At 32.5% G+C, this 26,147-nt stretch overlaps 1 protein-coding gene and 1 non-coding gene across 2 annotated transcripts; one reads left to right on the forward strand and one right to left on the reverse strand.

Moving 5' to 3' along the window:
• Positions 1-4,326: 4,326 nt before the first annotated feature.
• Positions 4,327-25,324, forward strand: LOC143150344 (uncharacterized). Its single transcript, XM_076318536.1, has 7 exons — positions 4,327-4,401; positions 11,746-11,848; positions 16,323-16,454; positions 17,402-17,841; positions 19,564-19,789; positions 20,213-20,435; positions 21,529-25,324. The coding sequence occupies exons 1-7, from the start codon at positions 4,327-4,329 to the stop codon at positions 22,139-22,141; spliced, it is 1,812 nt and encodes a 603-aa protein (XP_076174651.1). The 3' UTR covers positions 22,142-25,324.
• Trnat-ugu (transfer RNA threonine (anticodon UGU)) lies at positions 17,005-17,077 on the reverse strand. The gene has a single exon. It is a non-coding gene; the product is annotated as a tRNA-Thr (tRNA).
• Positions 25,325-26,147: the final 823 nt, after the last annotated feature.

Below are 26,147 nucleotides of genomic sequence, written 5' to 3' on the forward strand. Positions count from 1 at the left end.
TTTTGAGGTCGAAATCTTGTTCCATTGTTCTTTTACAGTTATTTGTGTACGGTTTATGAAGTTCTTGAGATAAGTTGGAGTCGGAGGATCAGTTAGTGGTAGAGCGGTTGCTTCTTTTGCTACAGCAACAGCGTGATCATTACCCGATGATATACCTTAATGCGAGGAGATCCGTATGATGATTATATACTTGTTTCTGTACCATAGATCAGTGTACAACTCCTTTATATTTTCTATGACTTCGTAATTGTTCGCGTTATTGTTAAATACTAGGACTTTTATCACACTGATAAAGTCTGTGTAAATAACAAATTGTTTGGGATTTTTCCGTGCTTATGTATAATATTTTAAGATATCCAGTATTGCGTATACTTTGGCAGTGAATGTCGATACTAATTTTGAAAAGGCTTATTTAATTATCATACTGTTTGAAATGATGTATCCTACGCCACTGTCAAATTTTGATGCGTCAGTGAAGATTTGAGTCCAATTACAGTACTTATTTGTTCTGTCTTTTTAATTTTTTAGAAAATCTGCTAGTTCTGTGTCTATTTGGGGTATTTTAATTGTCCATGAAGGTAATTTTCATTGTTTGCGTTCCAAGGTGGATGGCCTACTGATTTTGGAAATTTCTAACATTTTTTTAGTCTAATGTAAAACGAAAACGATAGTCCGATTTCTTTTTTTTTTTGTATATAATATTTTGAAATATATACTTGTAGATGGGAATTTTTGGGGTGGAAGAAATTTTTGCTGCATATTTAAGGCTTCATTTCATTGGCTTTAAAAAGAGTAATGAAAGATCGTTGTTGTACAAATGAAAATGGCTCGGTTAGTCATCATAGCGATCAATTTTCTACAACCATCGAAATCCATTATTTATTTCTGCAGCGTTATACCTCTTTGTAACATTTATTTACATATGTTAAATGTCATTGTAAATTGCAAAATAATATTATGCGTTTGCAATATATATCCAGAAAAACATCTGACAAGTACATTCTATATAATCAAAATAATTTGAAAAAATATCAGTTTTGTACAATTTTTACTATTATTGATTGAATGTTTAAATTGTAGGAATTAACGAATCATTCGTAAAGTTAAACTACGATATTGTGATAATAATTTTCTATGGCTACAAAATTAACTGTGCAATCTTTAAAGATTATTTTAAAAATATAGCAAAACTTTATATATTACGGTGTCCGTGACATTAAATGACATCCATAGTAATACATAAAGTATTAATTTGTGGACCTACTGTACCAAAAAATATTAGTATATCCATAGGGTGTTTTAGAGAAGAGGTATTAGAATTGTATCATAAGTAGGATATGCAAATTATTTAGAGAGAGTCACAGTCAAATGATTTTCAGGAAGAAAACCAATGAAGATATTTTTAATAGTAAATTGCTACATTCGAATTCAGAAATAACACTTTCGAACACAATTCCAAAAGAAATGAAGAAACAAGTTTCTACCGAAGTTTTAAAAGTATTATGTGATAGTGAAAATACAAATGTACAATATTTGTCAGAATCCGAATCTAACCAAAAAGAAATTAATATGTTAATTAATAAAATAGCATTTTCCATTTGAAAATGTTCAATCGTTAATTACAATAGTACTACTTTTGTCAACACTGTTGTAACATCTTAACGTTATTTTTTTTAATTTTTCTTTTAGATTCATAATTAACTTCATGCCATTGCAATTCTTTTATAACATATTCGTCCGTCATTTTTGTTTTCCGAAATAATGACAGAATCAATCTTAAATGCGACAATTGTGATAAAATAGAGTACTCGAGCCCAGTGTTATCAGCTTAAACAATACGAATTTTCCATCACGTTAAACCGGAAAATTCCACCGTGCGTAAACAATACAACAGCCAACAAAGAATCAACAAACCCGATGGAATAAATCCAGCCAGAGTCAACTACAATCCAAAGGAACTACAACATATTCTCTGTAGACTACCAGGCATGTAAAAACAATGGAGATTGCTCTTAGATATCGGAACAGAAGTAAACCTAATAAAGAATGACCTAGTGATTGACATGAAATTTAACAAAGGACAACGTATATTATTATGCAACGATTAGAATAAAACTACTAAATCCACTACATTACGAACCTTACACCAAGAGCGTGAATTTCTCTTTTATTTACACAATTTAGTTGTGCCTAACGATTTCCCATTAATTGAAAACGGTAATATTGGTCTACTTTTTTTTTTAAATATAATTACGAAATCAACAATAAAACTATGAAATTAAACGACTCGACTATACACTTACAATACACACCATCAGAAATACAGATTCCGCCTATCAGCTAGACGATTAGAGTTTGTAAAATCCAAGATGAAGTTACTAAATGAATCATTTAACTATCCCTACCCTAGAAGAAAGAAAATGGAAGATCCGTAAATATTTGACTGTCATATCCAAATGTGTATTGGATTCTTAAAATAAGATAATCGACAGATAATAATGGATGAAACTTATTTTAGCGAATAGAGATTCATCTATAAGAAAGATCTCTGAAAGAACACAGCTAACCAAGAATAAGTATCGCATTAGGAATTGTCAGAATTGATTACGTAAACAAGGAAACATTCATCCAACTAAGTGCCCCACAACTGTATTTCATATAGATGAAATTAACTTTTATACTTTTAAACTCACCTATTACATTACAATTCCGGAATATATCGGATTAATTAATACAATCTGCAATAATAATTCCCACTTGGAAATTAACAGAGCATCAATAATTACGAGCGAAACTGATTGTACTTTAATATATGATAATAACATAATGAAGATTGGAGAAAAAATCCAAGAAGTGAAACTAGAACAAATATCTTACGTTTTAAACTTTAACTATTCTCAAGGTAATTTACAAATACTAAAAAATCAGATTCCATAGGCTTTAAAGATTGCTCGAAATTTCAAGGATTGTAAAATAATTTTAACCCATACGAATACTCATTTAAATAATATAAACGATCAGCACAGATTGTTGATAATAAAATACACCACTATTAGCATAATACAAATGACAGAATGGTGTTCTTTAAGTTTGGATTTATTATATCTGGAAATTTGGGATTTTTCAGAGAGAATAATAGTCAATGACGAAGTTTCAGTGTCTGACTTTAATCGCTTTAATCACTGTACTTGTCATGAATTGCAAGCACTCTCGTTTCATTTGTGTCGAAGCTTTTGTCTATTCTATTTTTATTTACACAGTGAAAATCGTATTGCTACATAGGATATTGAAATGAAAAAATCTTCTTTCAGTTACTTATGTCATTTAGTACATAGACAATTTTTTGAAACTCTATGTACGTTGCATAAGCTACAGTCCTCGGTGATTTTGATTCTTAGCTATTCGCGTTAAAAACTTTGAACATTGTTTATAAAAAAGAAAAGGAACATTCCATAAATGTTGAAACAGTAAATAAATATTCAACGACAACAGCAATCTGCCAAATGAAAGGCCTTGGAGTACAACTGGAACCACGAACAGGTTCGTGTAGATCTCAAAATAGACAAGTTTTCGGCTGCAAAGAGAAATCACAAAGAAGGAACCCTTAAGATATATTTCGATCGATGCAAAAGGTGAACTTTCCACGTTGAAAGATACGAAACAAGAACGAACAATAGCTCTCTGTACGCTACTTGTGTATCGCACATAGGCGTGCACATCTACAGGCAGGAAAGTCACCGATAATGCTACACGTACACATTATGCACGCCTAGATCTACCTACATACTCTTATGCAAAAGTGAATGAGCATGAGAGGATGGTAAAAGCTGCTGCAAGTCCTATAGACGTATCACGCAGTTGAATTAAAGCGAAGCGAAGTAAGGAGTCACGCCTTGTGTTAAATGAAATGAGGTATTGAGCGAACTACATATGTATGTACTTATCTAGTACTTTATTTCAAAATGAATATTATGGATGTCGCTTCTCTGGAAGAAAAATTTATAGAAAAATAACACACGAAATTCTATCGAAATGAAACCTGCCTTTTTATTTGTAATATCACATTCGATCACAATCACATTCGAATTGACTCTTAGCTTACACGTGTTGCTCAATCTTCCATCGGAAAATGATTCATCATTTTGGATTTTATTCTTACCACTGTATTTGTGTCGATCTGTAATCTTACATTTATAAAGTCCAAAGGAACAATGTGCATTGATCCGTCTAACTAACCGGTTCATTTTCCGATAGAATGTTTCATTAAAGTCGCAAAGACACGTATTCTTATTTAATAATGCAGAATTTATTTAACTTTAGCACAAGATGCCACAAGGAAGTATCCAGTACCAAGGAACGCAAAGAAGAGCTTGCGGTCCTGGAGCACACTGGAATGTCCAGGTAAGTGTGTGTAAAACATCTTCTGCGTGGAAAAATGTCTAAAATTAATATTCCATTGACACCGGTAACGTGTTTGAGTTTATTAACTGAATAGATTGAGCGAATAGTTGTCACTCGTTTGTAAACGTAACATTTACGAGGAACTATTTAAATATTTGACGATCTTGTCCAGGACGATCGTGTTTGCTGCATCCTCGTTTTTATTTTCGAAAATTTCTCTAAATTTTTATATTTATGAAATACGAAGGTGAAAATAATTTTGAATTAAATAAACTTAAACAGATCTGTCGAATAGTGCTGAGTTAAAACAACATAAGGGATTTTCTATCCAATCACTGATATGCTTAAATAGTTTCACTTTTACTATCCAATAATAACATTCGTTAATTTCCCCTTAATGGATTGATTAACTAATATTATATAAATAAAGCATGCATAACGCCATGAGCAGATATTTACACAGGGTGGTCCAAAATTGAACGATCAAACTGTGCCAATAAATTTTCAAAGTAAATATAAGAATATAATACCACACGAACGTAGAAATAAGAAAAAATATATTACAAATCTCTAACAATCGCTTACTTCAACTGGAACAAAAAATACCGACCGTTTGATGTCACTAACAAATGATTTTCATAAGTGGTTATCCACCATTTACCATTTTATAAAAAACACAGAAAATAAATCTTACGAGTTACACTCTACAAAGTACGTTTCTCCTTTTTCTTTTAATATCCTTTAATATTTTTAAATAACTACGTTTCATTCATTCGTTGTTCTACGTAACATTGTTATTAATCGTTTTAATTTGCATTTCACAGACACTAACCACTAATAACGTCGATTGCATCGGTTACTAACTTACAAGTTTGAAAATTATTATTTCCTTATCTTCGTTCTAGCTTTTCGATAAAATCCCAATAAACATATTCGTGTAAAATTTCATTGGAATGTTTCTTATAAGTATATAATACGGTTTGATTGTTATACCTGGAACACCCTACAAATAATCTCTTATTTTTCAATGAAACTCTGTAATTAGTAGATTAAAAGTAGTCGATTAAAAATTCTTCTTTTGACAATATGAAAAGAGATGTAGTACGTCTTTCAAAGAAGAATTATAAGAGCGATTATTAATCTTCACACCTGCCTTGAAAACGCAGACACGTACTTGAAACAATTACCAATGAAATTATTCAATTGTAAACATAAATGGAAGACCGGTTTTGCACACAACGCTGTATTCGTGTACACAATACGAGAAACGATATGTTAGCAAATAAATAAGTTTGCGTAAACAAAAGACGTATGGTATTTCATAGAATGGGATTCGCGATTCTTTAATTCTCACAACGAAAAGCAACTTCTATTAGAACAGCACCAACAAATCCCTACCATAATCTCGATCATATTATACAACGAATTCGCACGGTAACTAAAACATGAACTTTAGAAGAAGCATGTTTTCAATAAGAATTTACGTAATTTGATTGTATCAGAATAGAATATTTTGAAATTTATAGCACTTCCAATATTGTATCCCCTGTAATGTTACTCCAATCCTCGATTTGTCACGTAAGATTACTGTGATCGTATTATTCGATACATTATTTCTACTAGATAGATACTAGATCTTAAGATAAAAATCGCTAATGACACATTTCATTCGCTAGAATGTTCCCTGGAATTACGACATGACGTCATTGTTCAATCGAACTGCATAATTTTTAACGAATGCAACGAATTCCACTACTTAAAACAGAAAGGAATTTTCGTGTCGCGTTAATGACTACCTAACGTTCAATAAAAATACCATTCCATCTCAACAGACAGAATTAAAATATAATGTTCGATCGATCGCAGAATGTAATCGGTGTAATGACGTGCAAAAGTTTCCGGAGAATCAATTTTTTTCGTTTTGTTTTGGAGAAGGCAAACTTGAGTCGGTAACGAAAAGAGAAACTTGAATAACTATCATACACAAATCGGGTTTTTACTTATTAGAAATAGTTACTGTCTTTTAGAATTACAATACGAAAGGGAAGAAGGACACTAATGCTGATTCAAATAATAAACAGAAATAATGGACAGAAATTAAATCTTGGAGAATAATTTACTATCGCGTATTCAAGATGTTATAACGCATGTTGAAATATTTGAATGAACTAGTAAATCTGAATCATCGAGTATAATTGGTCGAAACGTAACTGAGTATAAACTCTGCGACACACAATGGAGTATTTGCACCTAAAATACCAGCCAAAATTATTTTTGCACGTAAATCACATTGAAACTGAGATATTATTTTATTTTTACTACACTTTTTAATAAGAAAATACCTCTAACAAGCTTAATTTTCGTTAGAAGATGTTTTCTAACATTCTTACCCAGTTCTACAAATCGTTTGGATTCAAGAGGAGGAATTAACACCAAACATTCTTTTATGAATAAATTTTCTTCCTTGAAGTTGGTCTTATACTTTGCAATAGAGGATTCGGATCTTTTACCGAAGTAAACGTCTATTAATTAAACACATCCATATTGCACGACTTATTGAAACACTTTTCGTTCACTATTCCTCCATAAATTAAAATTTTACACATTTTGGAAGTCATTATGTATCACGAATAGAGTTAAACGTACAATTCTACTGTATCCATGAGATATGCTGTAAATGTTTGATTACTAATTTTATAACCACTCAATATTACTTCCAATGTTCAATCTTCGATTACTTGTTTCTCGTCCTAAGATTGTATTTATCATTGTTCTTTTTACGACAATTTGTAGAAAAAATTCCAACAATTTTTAATCAATCTTATCCTACCGTATAAAATGGACGAATAAAAACGAGCTTGAATTAACTTCCTCTGTTCATATTAAGTTATTAAATCCCTTGAGAGTTCAACAATGTTTGTTGCCGTTTTTTCCAAATACAATGATAAACTGATAGCTGTATGATTCAACGTGTCTTGCAACTTCACTTCAGCATAAGTTGCAGTTACTTTATAATAACATTCAGGAACAGGATAACAATTCTGTTTAGCCTTTTGGAGTGGAGAATAATATGAAAACAACTTTTTGTTGCTCGTTCTAAGGGTTTTATATTACTTTTTTGAACATAGAAAGATTTTACACATGAGCATGACAAATTTGTTTGTTTCTAGATGACTTGAATAAAATTCTTCACATTTTATCGCACGCATTGAAGATTTGGTAGTTACTCGCAACGCTATTGTAACATTCATTTACCCGAAAGTTCTCAGCTTCAATTGCGTAGCAAATCTTAATTCTCCAGTGCTTACTACGTTCGCATAAATCGAAGAGAGAGATTTAGTTGGTCGTAAAATTTTGTACGGTGTATTTATTTTACGGGTATTTAGTTATTTACGATCTCTTTGTAACTTAAAAACACCTACGTTTAAAATGTGACTTTAAAATAAATATTCTATGCCTAAGAGCTTGACGCTTTTCTTTCACGTAATTGCCTTGGTTTAGCAAAAATGTCTCGAAATGCTCTAATTTTTCATTAATATTTTCATTTTTGCGAATAATTGTTTCCCCGTTACTGGATTTATTTTAGATAGTCCCGCAGTGGTCTTCATTGAAGAACATGACATTTTCTCTATTAAATATATACTCTTTAATATTCTTTGGAACTAAATTATTTAACGAGAAGCGTTAAATACGTCCGTATATCGAAGAAGAAAATGCTAATTTTCACACTTATCGAATGTAGGTAAAGTAAAGTGTGATATGAGTGTAAAACAAAATAGAACTTAAATATAAACCGAACTAATTAACTCAAATAGATGCTAAATAAATATATACGTATATGTATATACAGAATGAGTCTCACAACATGACAACTTCAAATAACTCATAAATTATTTTCAATACGAGAAAATATTTCACACAAAAGTTACATGGCTTCCAAGGGGAGCATACAGTACTGTAATCGGTTTCATGTTAGTTTGCTTTTTTATCAACATACAAAAATCACTTTCAGGTTTTTAAATAGAAGGAGTTTTCTTCTTGAAATAATATTATCGAAAATGTCATGAATCAATGTGACTGTTAGCACAACTTGTAAAACAATTTTATTTACGACGGTAGATCGTATTGGTAAACACAGTCCTTAGAGATTAGATACCATAAACCAACCAAGATTAGTAAATGTAGTCGAACGTGAGAAATGTTTTACTTTTCCGATGTTCGCTAATAATAAGAAATACAAACACGATACGACAATCGTTTGTGATGCATGCAATGAAAATGCCACGAGAATCAAAGTATTCTGATCGAAGGCAGCTATCGCGCCATATGTTTTCCAAACTTATGAAAATGCTTAATGAATGCGGTAGTTGCAAAACGAAATGAACGAAGAAGAATCTTGTATTAACACCTGACACATTTCACGTGATACAAGAATTAGTCAGAGTAGTGTTATGCGTATTTTTTATTCTCGTCAGTTTCATCCGTATCATCTATCGGTACATCAGGAGATACGTAAACACGACTTTGAAAAACGTGTACATTTTGCGAATAAATAGTTACTTAGCTGTCGTAGCGTGCTGAAGTATGTGGCTATGCTCTGTTACAAAACCAGTGAGTTTACGTTTTTTGAAATCCAACGTAAGGTAACGTAAATCTGATGAAGAGTTGCGTTTCTAGTCCACTCTCAATATTGTGGAGAATAGATTATAAATAACTGAAGATTATTATTATTTCTTATTCGAGTATATGTGTAAGGCTATCGTGACTAAATTTAACGCTAATCTATAACGCTTATTGACAACAACGACCAGAGACACACCGTTTTCCTCGAACGCCACGTTATACAACAACCGGTCCTCGTCTCACTCTTCATTTATCCCAGAATTTGGGGCCTAGGTGAATTGTAACATTAACTCCAGAGTTTCGTAACGCAGTGTCTTTCAACCTCTCTTGTATCTATATACAACCGATCTACCTACTCCATCGAAGGTAATTATTGCAACGTTCACGAATAATACAGCTTTATTATCATCTCATAAAGATCCAATAATAACACATCCATATCTCTTCAACGAAGTCTCGACACCTTGGGAGAATGGTTCCATAAATTTAAGATAAACGAAACTAAATATCGGGTCGTTCGGATAGTTATTTCGTTTTCCAAAATGGAGAATGTATCATTTAATCAAATGTTTGTACGCTCTGAAAAAATCGTGTTTCATTTTCATCAAAAAAAACGAAATGACTTTCCGTATAACCTAATATATTGACGCACGTTACGTTTACCCTACGAAGACAAAATTTCCTGCCAGTGACGTATAACAACTCAATAATTCCGATTAAAGGTATAGTTAAATACCTGGGATGGCATCTCGACAGAAGATTAACGTGAAAGTAACATATCAAAGCTAAATCTAACCAACTGAAGTTAATTAAACAGTATTACAGGCTTCTGGGTAGTCGATCAAATCTAAGCTTAGAAAATAAACTACTGTTCTACAAAGTCATCTTAAAACCCATCTGGATTACAGATATGGGGTACAGAGAGCAATTCTAACATCGAAATACTCCAACGTTTCCAATCAAAAACGATAAGGATAATCACAAATGAACTTTGGTACGTAACAAATTAAATAATCCACCTTAATCTCAGGATCACCACAATCAAAGAGGAAATATCAAAACACAGCTGTAGATATCTGACCACCCAAATCCTTTGGTCACATAATCGTTGAACAATACAGCACAAAGACTAAATGGATATTACCTTCTGGATCTCCAATATAGATTTATATAATAATTGGGACTTATGCATCTCACATATCGATACTAGTAGTAGTAACTACTTCGCATACCACTGATTCAAGTCAGCCTGTTTATTTTTAATTCTCAAGGAGGATTGATTGTAATGTTCTTAATGAAATAAAAAAAAATTGTTGCGAATGGTTCCTGTGGACCATTCTATGAAATGACGAGGCTACATTTATGAATTGTGGAGAAGCAAATTTGCGAAAAATTCACTACCAGGCAACAATAAACCCTTATTGATTGCATCAAATTGACCATCAGTATGGGTGGAATCTGAATGTTTGATGCGGCATAATTGGTCACTGGACTGTACTACAAAAAGGAACTATTCTATCAGAAACATTGCCATTATTAGAGCACGTGCAGCAAAAAGTGTGGAACATATAGAAAATGTTTATCGTTCGTTTAATATCGAATTACGCAAATGCGTTTAATAAAAATATCTCACTAATAGAGCATCGAATTCTGAGTAGAAGAGTATGCTTAATGAAGTAATTATTAACTTTAGACTCTACATAGTGGAGTCTGAGTAAAAGAGTATGGTTAATGAAGTAATTATTAACTTTAGACTCTACATAGTGGAGTCTGTGTAAAAGAGTATGGTTAATGAAGTAATTATTAACTTTAGACTCTACATAGTGGAGTCAAATTCCCCACATCAAATTCTTGGCATCAAATTCTGAGTAGAAGAGTATGCTTAATGAAGTAATTATTAACTTTAGACTCTACATAATGGTATCTAAAGTTAATAATTACTTCATTAAGCATACTCTTCTACTCAGAATTTGATGCTGTATCAGAATACAGGGAGAAACAATACTCGTACTATATAAGAAATTAAAGTTGATTGTTATATCTCGATAAAAATGCATTATCCTTCTTCGTACCATGCAACTTTCATCTGAAAGTTTTCTTTCATCTAAATTGAACAAGTTGTGAGACTCGCGCTGTATGTACATACGTACATGTATGCATGGAAAACAACCGAGCGCGCTGATTGCTTTAAACGATAATAATTTGTGCAGAACGAAGTACATATCGATATAAGAAAATTGATTTTTTAATAAAATGTCACGAAATTCACTGGTTGTGAACCACTCGGAACCTACATAGTGGTAAACGAACAAAAGTATAAAACAGATACTTGAGAAAAACGTAAAAACGTATACGTTTTTGCATGGAGAGTCACAGAAAAGTATAACAAAATGGTTAATGAAATTTTACAATTGTAAACAAATGGTTGATTCGTTTAATTACCGATAATTACAAAAAAAAATAGACGATACAAGTTCTTTAAAACGTATGAAAATTTCTTAAGTAAACTATGTCTTAGAGCACAACAACATCTAGATAAGACATTAACGTGTATTAGAAAAACTCTTAACTTTCAACCGAGAACATTTCACGGCGTGAATTGTTCCGATTACCTTCGGTAACTTGATAGAAATGAAGGCAAAGCAATTATGAATGCAGCTAATAAACAACTGGATATCATCCAGATTATTAACTGTTAACAGAAACAATCAAATCGAATAGGTGGTGAGAGACAAGGTGACAACGCGGTGCTTGTGGTACGCCTGCGAAGCTCTCGGAATTGGTCTGCTACTAATGCTTTTAGGAGCTTGCATGGCGACCATAGGTGAGTAGAACTTTAGGAAATAATAAATAATTATAAAGTTCGTTAACTTCACAGCTACCGCAATCTACTATCCGTAAAGAATTGAATTAACACGACTAAGTAATGTATACCGAACAACTCATCTTCTAAGAAGTGTTTGGATACAGTGCGATTCGCCTAACTTGATGAACTTATATTACTCTCAAACTCCTCGTTGTATCAAATATCGCATACGGGTTATAAATGATCGTAGTTAGTCAGCGATATTCTCTTTCGAAACAAGTGATTACTTTATTTTCAAATACAAGCTGAATAATGGGTATATAATGGGGGAAGTGTAAAGTTTTAAGCGTTTTTCGTTTGATGGCTTTAATGAGCCGTATCTCGCGATGTATACGTTGCATCTTGTCATTCTATACTGTGACTTAAAAGCGACATAACTCTTTAAAAAAACTTCTTAGTGAATCCAGTTGAGTGTTAGAGCGTTCCAAAATGGAGGTAAAAAAAGAAAAAATTCGATCCGAAAATTCCAACTTTGTTAATTACATCGTCGAAATAAAGAGAAAAACGCTCCGAACTTTTTACTTCGTCTAATACGTAAATTAATTTCACGTCGAAAGAATATGTAACATAATAATTTACACGATCGTCAAGAAGTATGTAGGTAAATACATACATATATGTTACTACTGTCGTTCCACATAAAATTGCGGATCATGACAAATTTTGTAAAAACAATGTATAAGTCAGAATTTGAGCATACTTAAAAACCAAATTTCTTTTCGTTTCTAACAATGAAACAAAAGAAAGCATATTTATCGATCCCCAAATCGGAGAATTAATGGAAGACGACACTTTTAAAATTAAACAATTTAGAAAAAATAGTCTAGCTTTACTATTACAATATTATAAAAACAACGGAAACTTTCCTCGATAAATCCAAATCGAGAAATTATGTTTCTGTTGTTAAATGACTGTAAAAAAAACAGGCTAAAACCTTGTCTATGTTGCATTGTTAAAAATTCACTTTCTGCATTTCCATTTGGTTTGTTTTCATCGAAACTTGATAACTACAATTACGTGTAGTTACGGCACTGCTGAGCCGAGGTGGGTGAGCTCGATGACCGCATGCATTCTCGGTCTGTGTGAATTGAAAACCGCTTCGATCACGGTTGTTAATTAAGAAACACTCCGATACTCAGGCAACTGGTGAGATACTCGAATAGACCAAAATTATCCAAGTACCCGAGTACTCATCTCGTGAAACCGATGAAATACCCAAACTGATGGATATCGATCGTGTTTTGCTCATTTTTAATTAACATCGGTAGATAATGTCGGTAATGAGGGAAATAAATGATCATATGTGCATAATACGATTATATTCAAATAAAAATTGTTCAATTTTTATTGATAAAAGTCCCGTTCTTTTTACTTTCTTGTTCGCGATTTAAAAAAAGTTTGAATACCTGTATGCATTAGTATCGTATATTTTGATTTTTATTTCATTAGTTGTATACATAAGGTAATCAATTAATTGATAGTGTTCGATATTATTGGCAATGAAAGAAGTAATACGTAGGTACAATGTATAATATGTTACTAAAACTCTTATTGAGTACACATAATTAGGAAAAGAAAAAAGTAGTTGAAATTGTATTAGCATTTTTCTCTGTACTTTCATTTATTGTTACATTGTCGATCAAATTCCAAACGCTATAGGTAATTATATTTTTGCAATGAACATTTTTATATTCCAAATGTATATATATTCCAAATTTATGTTTGATCTATATCTATACGATTCTATCTATGTATTGATATGATCTCGTAAAACACTCGTACTCTACACCAATAAGACACTATAATCTTTGACACATATACGAATAAATGTATCACATGCATTACAATTCTTTTATCTACTCATATTTTTGGTTCCAGCTTTTACAGTTAGCCATTATAATAAAAATATTAATTTCAAACGATTATCGACACTTACTTATATATGTTAATCAATTAATTACTTTGTATACTTTATACACACAATTAAAGAAATATAAATCAAAATATACGATACTAATGCATACAGGTATTCAAACTTTTTTAAATCGTAAACAAGAAAGTAAAAAGAACGGGACTTTTATTAATAAAAATTGAAAAATTTGTATTTGAATATAATCGTATTATGCACATACAACCATTTATTTCCCTCATTACCGACATTACCTACCGATGTTAATTGAAAAGAAACAAAACACTGATATTTTCTTTAATATAACCAATTATAGATTTTTATATATGTAGATCAAATTTTCTCATAAGTCTGCGTGTAAAAATATTGCTAGACGAACATTCAAAATCGAGAACTTAACCAGATAAGTTGCAGATTGTTAATTGTAAATTGCACAGCGTAGCATCACAGAAAAATTCAGCTTTAAATATGTTTTTTTTCCAGATAGATCATTATCTGACGAAGTAATCGTTGGATTTTCTAATATCCATATCTGAACGTTTGTGTGCAAAGGATGACGACAAGAATTTATTTATTATGCTGTTACTCTCAAAAACAAACTGCAATTGCATACTCTGCGAGAAAAGTGGAATCATAGAGTCTTAAATTATCTTACATAATTTCACTCTTTCCCTTAGCATTGTTTTTTAACTACCTTGAAAAGATACATATGTTCCATTTTTACAAAAAAATATGGACTTACTTCAAATCTAGAATCGCTCAGCATATATAAACAGTTTATTTTCCAGATGTCGACCAAGAGAGTATTCTGGTCTAGAGAAACCAAAATATCAATTTTTGAATTATTATTAGTACCCTCTTAACGTCTAAGGTCTTGCAAATATGTTTATTATTTGATTACCCACAGAGTTTGTAAAGCCGATTATTTAGCAAATAGAATTTGATTTTCAATCAAACTATGTTTATTTAATATTAACAAATCATATCCATCAAATGTAGGACAATTAAAAATGCAATGTGACTGATACAATAACTTGTGTGTAAGACAAGCATAGGCTGTGACAATTTTCACGAAATGTAAGATTGTTTTGATTCTTTTTCGACAAACTTGATACCACGTGACCAAGTTCAAGTTTCCTTCCATCATCTGTGGAGAAATATGTATTTAAATGGAATCATATCAAGACCAGTGAAAATTAAAGCGATTGCCTTATTATGCAACGCATACAAGACAGAAGGCAATCATCCTGCACGAAAAGCTGTGAAGGGACGATACACAGGAAATCCTTCGTTCGAGAAAACTCGTAAAATGAATGCTAAAAATTCGTAAAATATCCACAGATATTTAATAGCTATATACCTTATCGATGTACTTAAACAAGTGCATTCTACAGAAAGCTATTTTCTGTTTGCAAAAAGTATGAAAGAAATATTCATTTCCGGAAGCACTGCATTTTCACTGATAAAAATAATATTTATACCACATTATGCCTAAACAACTTTTATAAGATTCCAGATAAAACAGACATCCTGTATAAAATAAGGATCTCATTATCATCTAAACCAGGACTGTGTCGATACATGAAACAAATTCTATTTTTCGCTCCTCAGAAAAATTGCAAATTGATGCTGAAAATATAATTTTACTTGTTATTAATCGTGGTTCAAACGATAATCCCACTTTAAACAAACTCTTGAATTGGTTGATTGGAATAATGAGGTAGGAATCAATCGTTGTCACTAATTAGGCAGAAAATACCAAAAATCAATTTGTAGAATATTGAAAATGAATACTTATAATAGAATACAATAGAAACGTAAATAAATGTCTGTACATGAACTCAATGATTTATTTATATTTAATTCGCAAAAGTTACTTCGAAAACCACTATTTAAACCAGAACTCCTTCTCGATGCATTACTGTAAATCAAATAATTTATAAATATCACGGCCGTGTTAACTTTAAGCAACTGAAGATGATATCCATATGGTAAAAAAGCAGAGTAGGAAAACGTAAACACACTGTATAAGAATTTTTTTATACGTCGAGCAGTTTTTGAGTAATTTCAGATCGCCATGGTAAGTGAATCAGCCTGTAAATATTATTTAAAATTACCACCTTAGCTTTTTATTTTATTTGTAAAATGTTTTGAGAAAAGATGGAAAAGCAGAAGAAACAAAGAAGTAGTTGCATGGATAGCTACATTCTTCTTTACATAATTGCTTGCAGCCACTTAATAAGATATGCACAGAGCTATTTGCAATTTTATTAATCGCTAGTCTCCTACGATTACTAATCTGCATGAATGAAACGTTTCCAATTACAGATTAAAAATAACTTTACAGATGCTAGTCGATAATTGTAACTGTGTACATTAAAATTATTATTATATTTCTATTCGCGTTTAGTAGGAACACAAGTGAATTTGAATTCTAATGAAATTGTATACCGATTTTCTTGAAATGTCACTTTTATTTCGCAGTTATGTTATTTAAGAAATTAATACATGGTTGTCATATAGGATACTTCGCAGATCAACTTTCGGTGGCGCAAGAAGTTAGAGGTAATATAACAATACGAGTGAAGAACGAGTCACGTGGATTCCATCTGAACAACCTCAGTTATGCTGGACCAATAGTGATGGGTGTAGGAGGTAATAATAATATTCGTTGTCTCTAGTATATTGTCACACTTAATATCTCAATTTACATATTCCATTGCAACGGTAAAATTGCATTACGTATCCAGCCTATGTGTTTATTGTAAAATATAAATAATCTCAAAGAAGGGCGAAGAAATATAGAAATTTTGTAAACAATAAAAATGTACTAAAAAAGTTAACACAACAAAAGTTAATGTAAAACATGAAAATAAAATTTCTCTTCTCTTCGTTACATGTACTTTCAGATGCCTATACTAAATTATATCCAACATTTTAAAAGAGAATTAAATGCAAATTTTAATATGCTAGATTGTAAAAGAGAACAATAAACTTAAATTTTCATCGATTTTTTTCTTAAATTAACAATACGTACTTGTGCTTAAGTTATATACCGTCTAAAAAAAGTAAATACAAACAACAAGCCAAGATAGTAAATGAAAATTTGGCTTAAGAAAAAACTTTTTAAATAGTATTGCCTTCTTGTTATAAGAATATATTGAAAGGGTTCTTATTTCAAGAGGAAAAAAAAGAAAAAGGATTTTGCCCCCAGAGAGATTTGAACTCTCGACCCCTGGTTTACAAGACCAGTGCTCTAACCCCTGAGCTATGGAGGCACACGTTCTTGTACGCCTTTGAAACCGTATATATATCCTTCGTATTTTCTTCGACACATAAATACCTTTCAAAATATATAGAAAAACTTACAAACAAATAAATAATTTATTATTTAATTATATCACGATACGAAGTAATTTCTGGGGAATGAAAATTCAAACTTAAATAATACATTAGAGCATTCAGAACACCATGCATACATATGTATACCAATTAGTAAACTGACAAACTAATGAATGTTAATAAGATTCTACGAAAGTTATTTGCTGCAAACTAACTATTAGCAAATTAGATACCTCAAGTAACGCAATAAAATCTTACAGGCTTTATCGTAGTAGCAGCTTGTGTAATGACTTTCGAAGCTCGTGATAACGCAGCCAAAGTGGTACCAGCACGTTTTCGCTTCAATCAACCATCGACAATAAAAAGTATAAGAAATCAACGGAATAGAAGATCCATATCTAGTCAGACAACAAAATGGGACCACCAACTCGGTGTGTTCAAAATGAATAGGAGTCCGAGTCCAAGTGTACACGAGGTCTTAAGAAAACAATTGACAGCAGAATTTATGCAATTCTCAAAAGAAATGAACGAGAAACAGGCTAGCCATTCTATCAAAAAGAGTCCTAGCGCGCCAACTTTAGTGGATAAAAAATCACCTCGTAAAAGAATACCAAAATATGCTGGATGCGCATTGTTAAATCCAGAATTACTACAAAGGCATGCCCTTTCTGTCGATAATCCTAGCTACAGTACTTATCAGGTAACCACGTAATAAATTAAATATAGAGAGTACAAAATCATTCGTACAAAAGTGTTCAATCTCATTGTCTTAAAAATTGGCGGGAATATCGGAAAACATTTCTCAGAAGCATTGTTTACTCGTCATCGTGACGAATTTACTTGTCACGTGATTATATTATACTTTTGAACGATCTTGTATGTAGTTCTTAAATTGGCATTAAAATTGCAAATTACCTTATAAAAAATTTAAGCCTCTTAAACGCCCTTAAGAGAAAAAGAATCGTCTCCACTGTACGGTGTTCAACTAAACGGAATACTTTAATATTGGAGATATTCGTTAATTTATATGTTTAAATCAACCTCTCTTAGGGTGTAAGTGAAAGTGTATTTTAGAAGCGATAAAAATCATTCACAAAAAGAAAAAAGTTTCAATAAACGTACACATCCGTCCTTAAGTTACCGGACTTTTAGATATATCAAGATAAGAACAAATTAATATTATAAAATAACATTTATTAATTATTTACACTAGAGAGAAAATCTAAATTATTATATATAGTACGCATGTTAAGGATTTTATTAAAAAATTAGCAAACCATCGTAAATTTTCTTTCCATCAATTCATCTGCCTCGTATGGAAATGATTGCTCAAACTATAATTCTTGTCGTATTCTGTCATTTACTGTTTTTTACATTTCTGAATTAATGTTATTCCAACCGTAGTGTAATATTTTTCACAAGCCCTGTGAAAATATACGTACGATTTTATTTATGCGTACTATCTTATTTATGGCATACTAGGTTATACAAGATGAGTCAACCGATACTATTATCATGTTGGTTTACATTAACAGTGTTATCTGTAGCGAAAAATGTTGAAACCAAAATTAAATGATTTCAAGAGTGTACAATTTCATAGTGTTACATTTTTGCACGTAGACGAGCGAAGGGCACACTACAAAGGCTAAAATCGTTTTTTTTTTTTTTAATATTTTAAAATATTTCGCTACGGACAATAATGTTTACGTAATCCAAACTGATAATTCGTCTGAAATAACTTGTGAATCATTGAATTTCGGTAACTCCACTGCGTATTTTTTATAGTGCTGTGTTGTAGATGACAACAGAACGAGTTGAACAACTTGTAGTAAAGTAACCTTGAAATACAATAACTTCAATTGAATTTATCTTTTTTTATCAACCATAACACAAAAGTGAAAACAAAAATGTGGTGCCATTTAAAGAATTCGAGATCACCTTGATAACTTAGAAAATACAAAACAGGAAAAAAGTTAAACGCTAAAGTTAGTTTAGATGGGTAAATAATAACGTAAACTTGTATAATTAGAATGAAATTTAATTTATTAATTTGCATTTCCAAGCTGGACAAGCAAATGTCCGATGACTTATGGACGACAGTGTATATTCGGAAACTATCGTAGCTGCAGAGATAGTTTATTTAATTTACGAGCCAATATTTCTTTACACGATTACACGTGTTAAAGAACCACAAACCATTTTTTGTAGCAAATGCTGAAAATATTGGGCGTCCATTTGGATGCCAAGATTGGAAGTTGACATCACTCGATTCTCGCGACATCAGTCATTTTGTAACATTTATATGTAAATACATATTCGCATAGTCTGTTTATGTTTACTATAAAATGAAATCCAAATAATTTACGTAAACAATTATTACTCGTCATTGAATAAATTCGTACGATTGCTATGATCTAAGCAGGTCAGCAGAGAAAGTTTGGAGCAACAAAAAATGGGCGGCAGCCAAGTGTCAATGGCAATGGATTTGCACATACCCAACAAAGGTCCAGTTACACTGAAAGTGAAGGACAGGTCAGACACTGCAAGACGACATCAACTACTTCGTCAAACGAAGGTTGAATACGTCGAAGAGATGGACGAAGCGACACGATCTCCAACAAGTCACAGTTATTCGTCTAGTTTAACAGGTAAATTATCACAAAGAAAACTAACTATTCTAAACTTCAATACGAGAAGTGGAAACAATGAGGCTACATAAATCCACGAGAAGTGGTTACAATGTAGCTATCGTAAATGACCATACTAGTAATCGGATCAATACCAAATTGACACTTATCGATACCAGCCCACAAATTATGATACCGAATGGAATAGTATCAAAGGTGTGGGTATCAAAAGTAATGATGTCTGTTCGATACTTTGCAAAGGTATCGATACTCTCATTAAAGTATAAAACAAGTATCGTTTCCTGAAGTATCGTTATCGAAAATTGATACCAAGTACTTGAAACTTTGATACGTATCAATACTTCCTATTGAGTGTTACTTTGGTATCGAATTGATCGAGTACGAGTATCGATTCGATCACTAGTCCAAATGAATTTGTAACAGGGAAAAGGAACTCCATGGACGTGAGACTGTTCGAAGAATTAACGGCGTCAAAGGATCTCACGAAAATATCACCCAGAGACTTTCGCAAAATTTCCTCGTCGAGCTTCCATAAAATGTCATTCGATAAAGTTGGAAGCGAACGTAGGACCGAGAGATCAATGGGCAATCGGAAAGCTAGTCTCGAATTCAGAAGGAGTCCTGACTTCCGGAGAGGAGATTACAGGTAATATCTAGCCAGATTATTAACAAACCTTTGTATTATTTGAAATGGAAAATTGGAAAAAGCCGAGAAGAATCCGAATTAAACGTAATAATGAAAAATGTAAGTAAACCGAAAAATTGTAATCTAACGTTTCGGGCTCGATTGTGAGTTCTCTTTGAAAAAATTAACGAATATTACAAAGTAAAAATCTATTCTCAAATCATTGATTACAATGGACAATATATAACAGGCCAGCGTTTTTCGGAGCACATTTACTACATTTTATAGATGGTTGTTTAAGAAAACAACGAACGAAAATAACAAACTAATTCTTCGTATCGTATAATGTAATATTAAATAATCCTAATCACTTCACATTGACGGAAAAGTAAAATACAATTCGTTATATTTCGTTGATTTAAAGAAAAACAGATTGATAAATTAGGAATATATTTTACGTAAAAAACAATGTTGATAAAACTATACAAAAATTTCAGCTGTTTCAAAATCATCAAACTTTTTAATTCCCAATTTCTTTTCCCATATTTTTATTACCAGCAGTTAGAAACTTTTCGAAGAGCCATTTTAATAAAAATATCATAATACGAAAGTCATTTTTCTATTGTAGCATTGAAATAAAATTCTGATAACGTAAACGAAAAGAGAGAAGAACAATTACTTTCCTTTATTTCTTAATTGAAATCAATTTATAGTTTCTCTTTACCTCTATTGGTGTTAAAGCACACTCTCTTACATTTGTATAATACATACATTTATAAGATAGCGGTATTTAAAAAATAAGAACGTAAAAAATAGTATTTATTAATTGTTGAATACTTAATTCAATAATTATATCTAGTTATAATATATTTTACACTTTATAGTATATTTTAGTGTTCAACTTGGAAAGAGAATTTTATTTCTTATTCAATCTAAGTTATGTTTCCCCGAGAAGAGCCCACAACCAGAGCCGAAAAGTAGAATTACAATTTATTATTTTTTACGTTGTATTTACCTATGTTACATTTCTTTGCCGATATTTAAACAGTACATATTGTGTCCATATTTCTTTCTCTGGAAGAAGGACTAAAATCGATTAATGTATTTATTCCAGGAAGTTGTCAGTGGACAGATTCAGCGTCGATTGTACTAAATATTTTTCCGACGAAGTGGGAATCGGATCGAGGGCAAGTAGTGGCGAAAACCTACGAAGACACCGACAACCGAAACTCTATCAATCCAGCTCGGACGATAACAGAAGACAATCGTTCGATAGACAACAAAAAGACGGACAGTCGAGCAGGTATTCTCTAAACCCACAAACAGTCATCGAGAATGGTGGAGCTGACTCTGAATTCAAGTATTTCGCGGAAACATCGCTGTACACCGAAGAAAGTCGTGCAGACTGTTCCGATGAAAGTCACGCGGTCGATATCGAGGAGCCAATCGCCACACCTATGGCATCCGAAGGACCGACCGAAGCTGATGCCTTACTCGAGGAACCTGAACTAGAGAATTTTCCAGAGAACGATGTCGAAACTGCGACGAATTACTTTCACGGGAATGAAAAGTATAAAGAAGACAGAACGAAAACGGAAAACATCGTACTGAAGAATCATGTAACGAAGAAACCGGCTCGAAGAACTGATCAATTTGTTAGTGAAAATTTCGACGATTTTACGAGAAGCGAAGAAACATCTTTTTACATAGCGGACGACGAAGTTTGAGAAACGAAGAATCGTATAGATATCTATAAATTTACAAATAGAAGTTACTCGTGGCAATATACGAGTTTGATCAATTTTGAAAGTCGCGCGAGAATTGTAAGTGTATCGTTTGGATTGTAGCCACGTTAAAAAGCGAATGGAATTCTACGTGGCAGTTTGCTACAACCACGTTGTAGATTTTAATTTAAACAAAATTTCCCACGAGAATGGGGAAACATTATCGGATAACTATTGAAACTAACATTTTTGTAGGATAAACGAAGTTTTCGCCTAATCTGATTAAATTCACCGTGTATCTACTACTCCTCACTTACTACGTATCTACTTGTATAATTGCTTTCATAAACGCTACTTTCTTCGTCCACCACCAACAAATATTGAATATAACAGTAGTTGCTGATCTCAACACAATGTAACGTAAACGATGTTAACAAAGTTTTTTCGCGAATAAAGTTCAGTTACGAGATCACTCGTAACAATATTTAACGATAATTTCATCGCGAGACTAATGAATCGAAAATTTGTCGCATTGATGGCAAACAGTTAATACAACTCTTTACAAGGTACATACGTGAATTCTTGCAAAGTATATCCGTTCGAAGATGTAAGAATCACGTTTAAATAATAAAATATATGTATGTATTCTACCATAAACGGTCACAAAAGTCTGTTTCACTGTATATAGATTCTCTCGTCGTTATTCGACAAAAAAAACGAGCACGAATTGAAAAATGAAAATGCTGAAACTGATACTGTTCAAGTGAAATAAAATATGTACATACGGTTCTCTAAAGCCAACACTTGAAACAGAAAGTCCCTACGATTACTTGTATCGGTCCATGAATACGCAGACGAGTAAAAACGTATTCTTTGAATAAATAGAAATATTTTAGTCTACCCTCTCGGTTAAAAGTTACGCTACCGAAAGATTCTTTTGTTACAAAAATGAACGTGTAGCGAGAGAGGTAGGAAAATGCGTAAATGCTTCGAAAAGAGAAATCTTACATGAAGTGTTTACTGTGTTCACTTGCTACACGAATGCTCCGTATTTATTATTCAACACGGTTTAGTTTTCCAATATCTAATCGAACTTCCTTTAAACACGCACGACACGTGACGTTATATTTGTACAATTTTTCAATGTCTCGCGTATTACGTTTACCAAATCGCAATAATTCGAACTAGAGTTAATTGCTGAAAAACTACCTTGTTCCACTGTTACATCGTTTCGTAGATTAGCGTAAATTAGGCCTATATCGTTATACCGAGATACGATGTTAAGATGTTAAGATCTTAAGCTTGACTAAAAATGCGTTCTGCGGGTATCGTAACGATAGTGAAGAAATCAGTGAATTTTGTATAGTGCGCAGATCGTATATAAATGAAAAAAAAAGAATCTAGCAAACGTGACAATCCATTAACGTCGAGTGAGACGTGCGTTGTGTTTTTAAACGAAAGGCTTAGCAAAATGTATAAATCTATTTTTATATCTCTCATACAGTGATACGACGATAATATCGATGACGGCGCGGCGGTGTATCGATAAAATACTATTGAATACACTAATCGATACCGATGAAATCCACCGTAGTCTAGATAGATTTGTTTCTAATAACGAAAAAGAAATGCGCGGCACGTACCGCCGTAAGATCAAAATTAATTGACTGCTCAAGGCTACCGAAGGGCTACCCGCATAATAATAATTGTAGTCGTAACTTTTATATTTATCCTCGCGTGAACCTACAGCATACGCTTTTTGTCTCTTAAACGAAGATTCAAGCAGGCTTACTTAACATTATTCACGGTCGAAGAACTTGGGTAGCCAATTGAGCGGGTCATCCGATTGTAGTAAAAAGAAAAGGTTCATTTTCCCTTAATGTTTTATATTAAGATACGGTTGGTAATAAAAATATATTTCAAAATAAAAGGATTTTCCACGAAAGACAACGTAGAGAAACTAAAAGGAAATGAATTGCATTTCGCTCGAAAAATGAGAAACAGTGGGTATTCGTTCAATCTTCAATGGACCAATATTTAATGCAATACGTGCATCGTTGAATTTCGAAGGCTAAAATTTATTATTATTGAAAATTGGAAATCGATCGATTACTTTGTATCTGGATTAATTTATTTCGTGTAAGGAATTGACTATTTTGAAACGAGAAGAGAGTGTACAATTAGAAACGGAAAAGGTAGTTACACGTTTAAAGGAATTGAAGCATTCAATTCGATAAGTTTTAGTCTTTATAAGTCCGTTAGTCTGTTACGTACAGAGAAATTATCGACAACCAGAAATTACACATTGGCAATGCTGTGTTTATTATTCTTGCCGATATAATGCAAATGTTCGAAACGCATAGCTAGCAGTTAACGAGAATAACATAATCGAACTGTGATGAAATCTTAATTGAATAAGAATCAATAACGGTAGGGAAAATTGTTTACTACCGTATCGTCGGTGCTGTAAAGAACTTTGAAACGTTTACAAGCACGCATTCAAATGCAAAGAAATACGTTTGTCAATGTAAATAATTTAATGGAACTCGGGAAATACACGATCCATGCCAATTTTACATATTTATAATCGTTAGAAGACTAATAGATACGGTTTCAGTTCATTAAAAATTCATTTAAATGATTTACGATAGTACACCATCGATTGAGCACAAAAATTGTTTGCCCTGAATACTGCGAAACAAATTCTATTCTCTGTGAATCAATTGTTAATAATTGTAATAAATCGTTCAGTATCCGTATATATTTACGTACGTACGTACACACGTATGTGTATCTATATCCCTGTAACGAGGTCAAACGAAGGCAATTAGTGAGCAATATCGGACGAATACATATTTCAAAAAAAGAATAACGACTTTAAAGGATAGTATTATTCCAGTGTTTCGTCAGTGAAAACAAGTCATACAAACGAGAAGCAATCTTAATTCTTGTCAGAAGAATTAAGTTTACGTAAAAGGAAAATATTTATGTCGAATATTGTGCGAGTGTATTTCAAGAGTACCTGTTGCAGCATTGAAACCATTTAACCCGACATGCACGATTTTCTCGCAAGTCAATTCTACTTAGCAAGTGTGTTGAAATAATTGATTATCGTTGTAAGAACCTGGACTCAATGTAACCGTTGCATGCTGATTGTTGTAATGTCTGAATAAAATAACGTCGAAAACGAAAGTCGTGTATAAATTGCACGTAAATATTAACAAGCTTGCAGATTAAGTACGAAAAGAACTCGTCCTGTTGCCTGCTTACGAAACATGCTCGAAAAATGTACAGACAGGTAGCTACCTGAACACTAATATATACACAGGTGCGTAATGGTCACCGATCGGGGCGTCCTCTCTCCACACTGGTAATTTTCACAAGTTGAATGCGCGTTTCTGTCGACAAGGATCCATCTGATTCATCAACCGTCAGTAACGTTCCCCTAACGTTTGTTTCTCTTTCGTTCAATTTTCGTTCGCAACGAAAAAGTCAAATTCATTCTTCCGTAACTCGCATTATCGCGAAAAATTGCAATGAAATCTCTAAATGTGTAACGTTCGAGACTATAATACCAACAAGTTGAAATTATTAATTAAAATTGTACATTCAGTTTAAATTTCTTTAAACTCCTATTACACGTTCGATCCACTCCGAAAGGAATTTTTCTCTTTCTTCTTATTCTTCTCCTTCTTCTTCTTGTTTTTACTTGGTGTACAACATTTCATCGATAAGCAAGTTTGAAAATTACTCGGATGCTATCGGTGTCTACCAGACGGGAATAATTTTTACCGCGCGTTATAAAAGTTTCTCGGTAGAGTAGAGCGGGTCGCATACTCGCGTAACAGAGAACTGAACGCCAGGTGGCGGTTAGTATTCGTACGGAGATACCGGTACAGGTGAGAGACGGCGGGAACGGGTGAACGGGTGAACGGGTGAACGAGTGAGAGAGAACTTATCAAATTAGCGGTCGAAAGCAAGATAGATGTGACGAGGGGCAACAGAACAT

This window comes from Ptiloglossa arizonensis, chromosome 8, assembly GCF_051014685.1.
Source record: "Ptiloglossa arizonensis isolate GNS036 chromosome 8, iyPtiAriz1_principal, whole genome shotgun sequence".
NCBI classification, from domain to species: domain Eukaryota; kingdom Metazoa; phylum Arthropoda; class Insecta; order Hymenoptera; family Colletidae; genus Ptiloglossa; species Ptiloglossa arizonensis.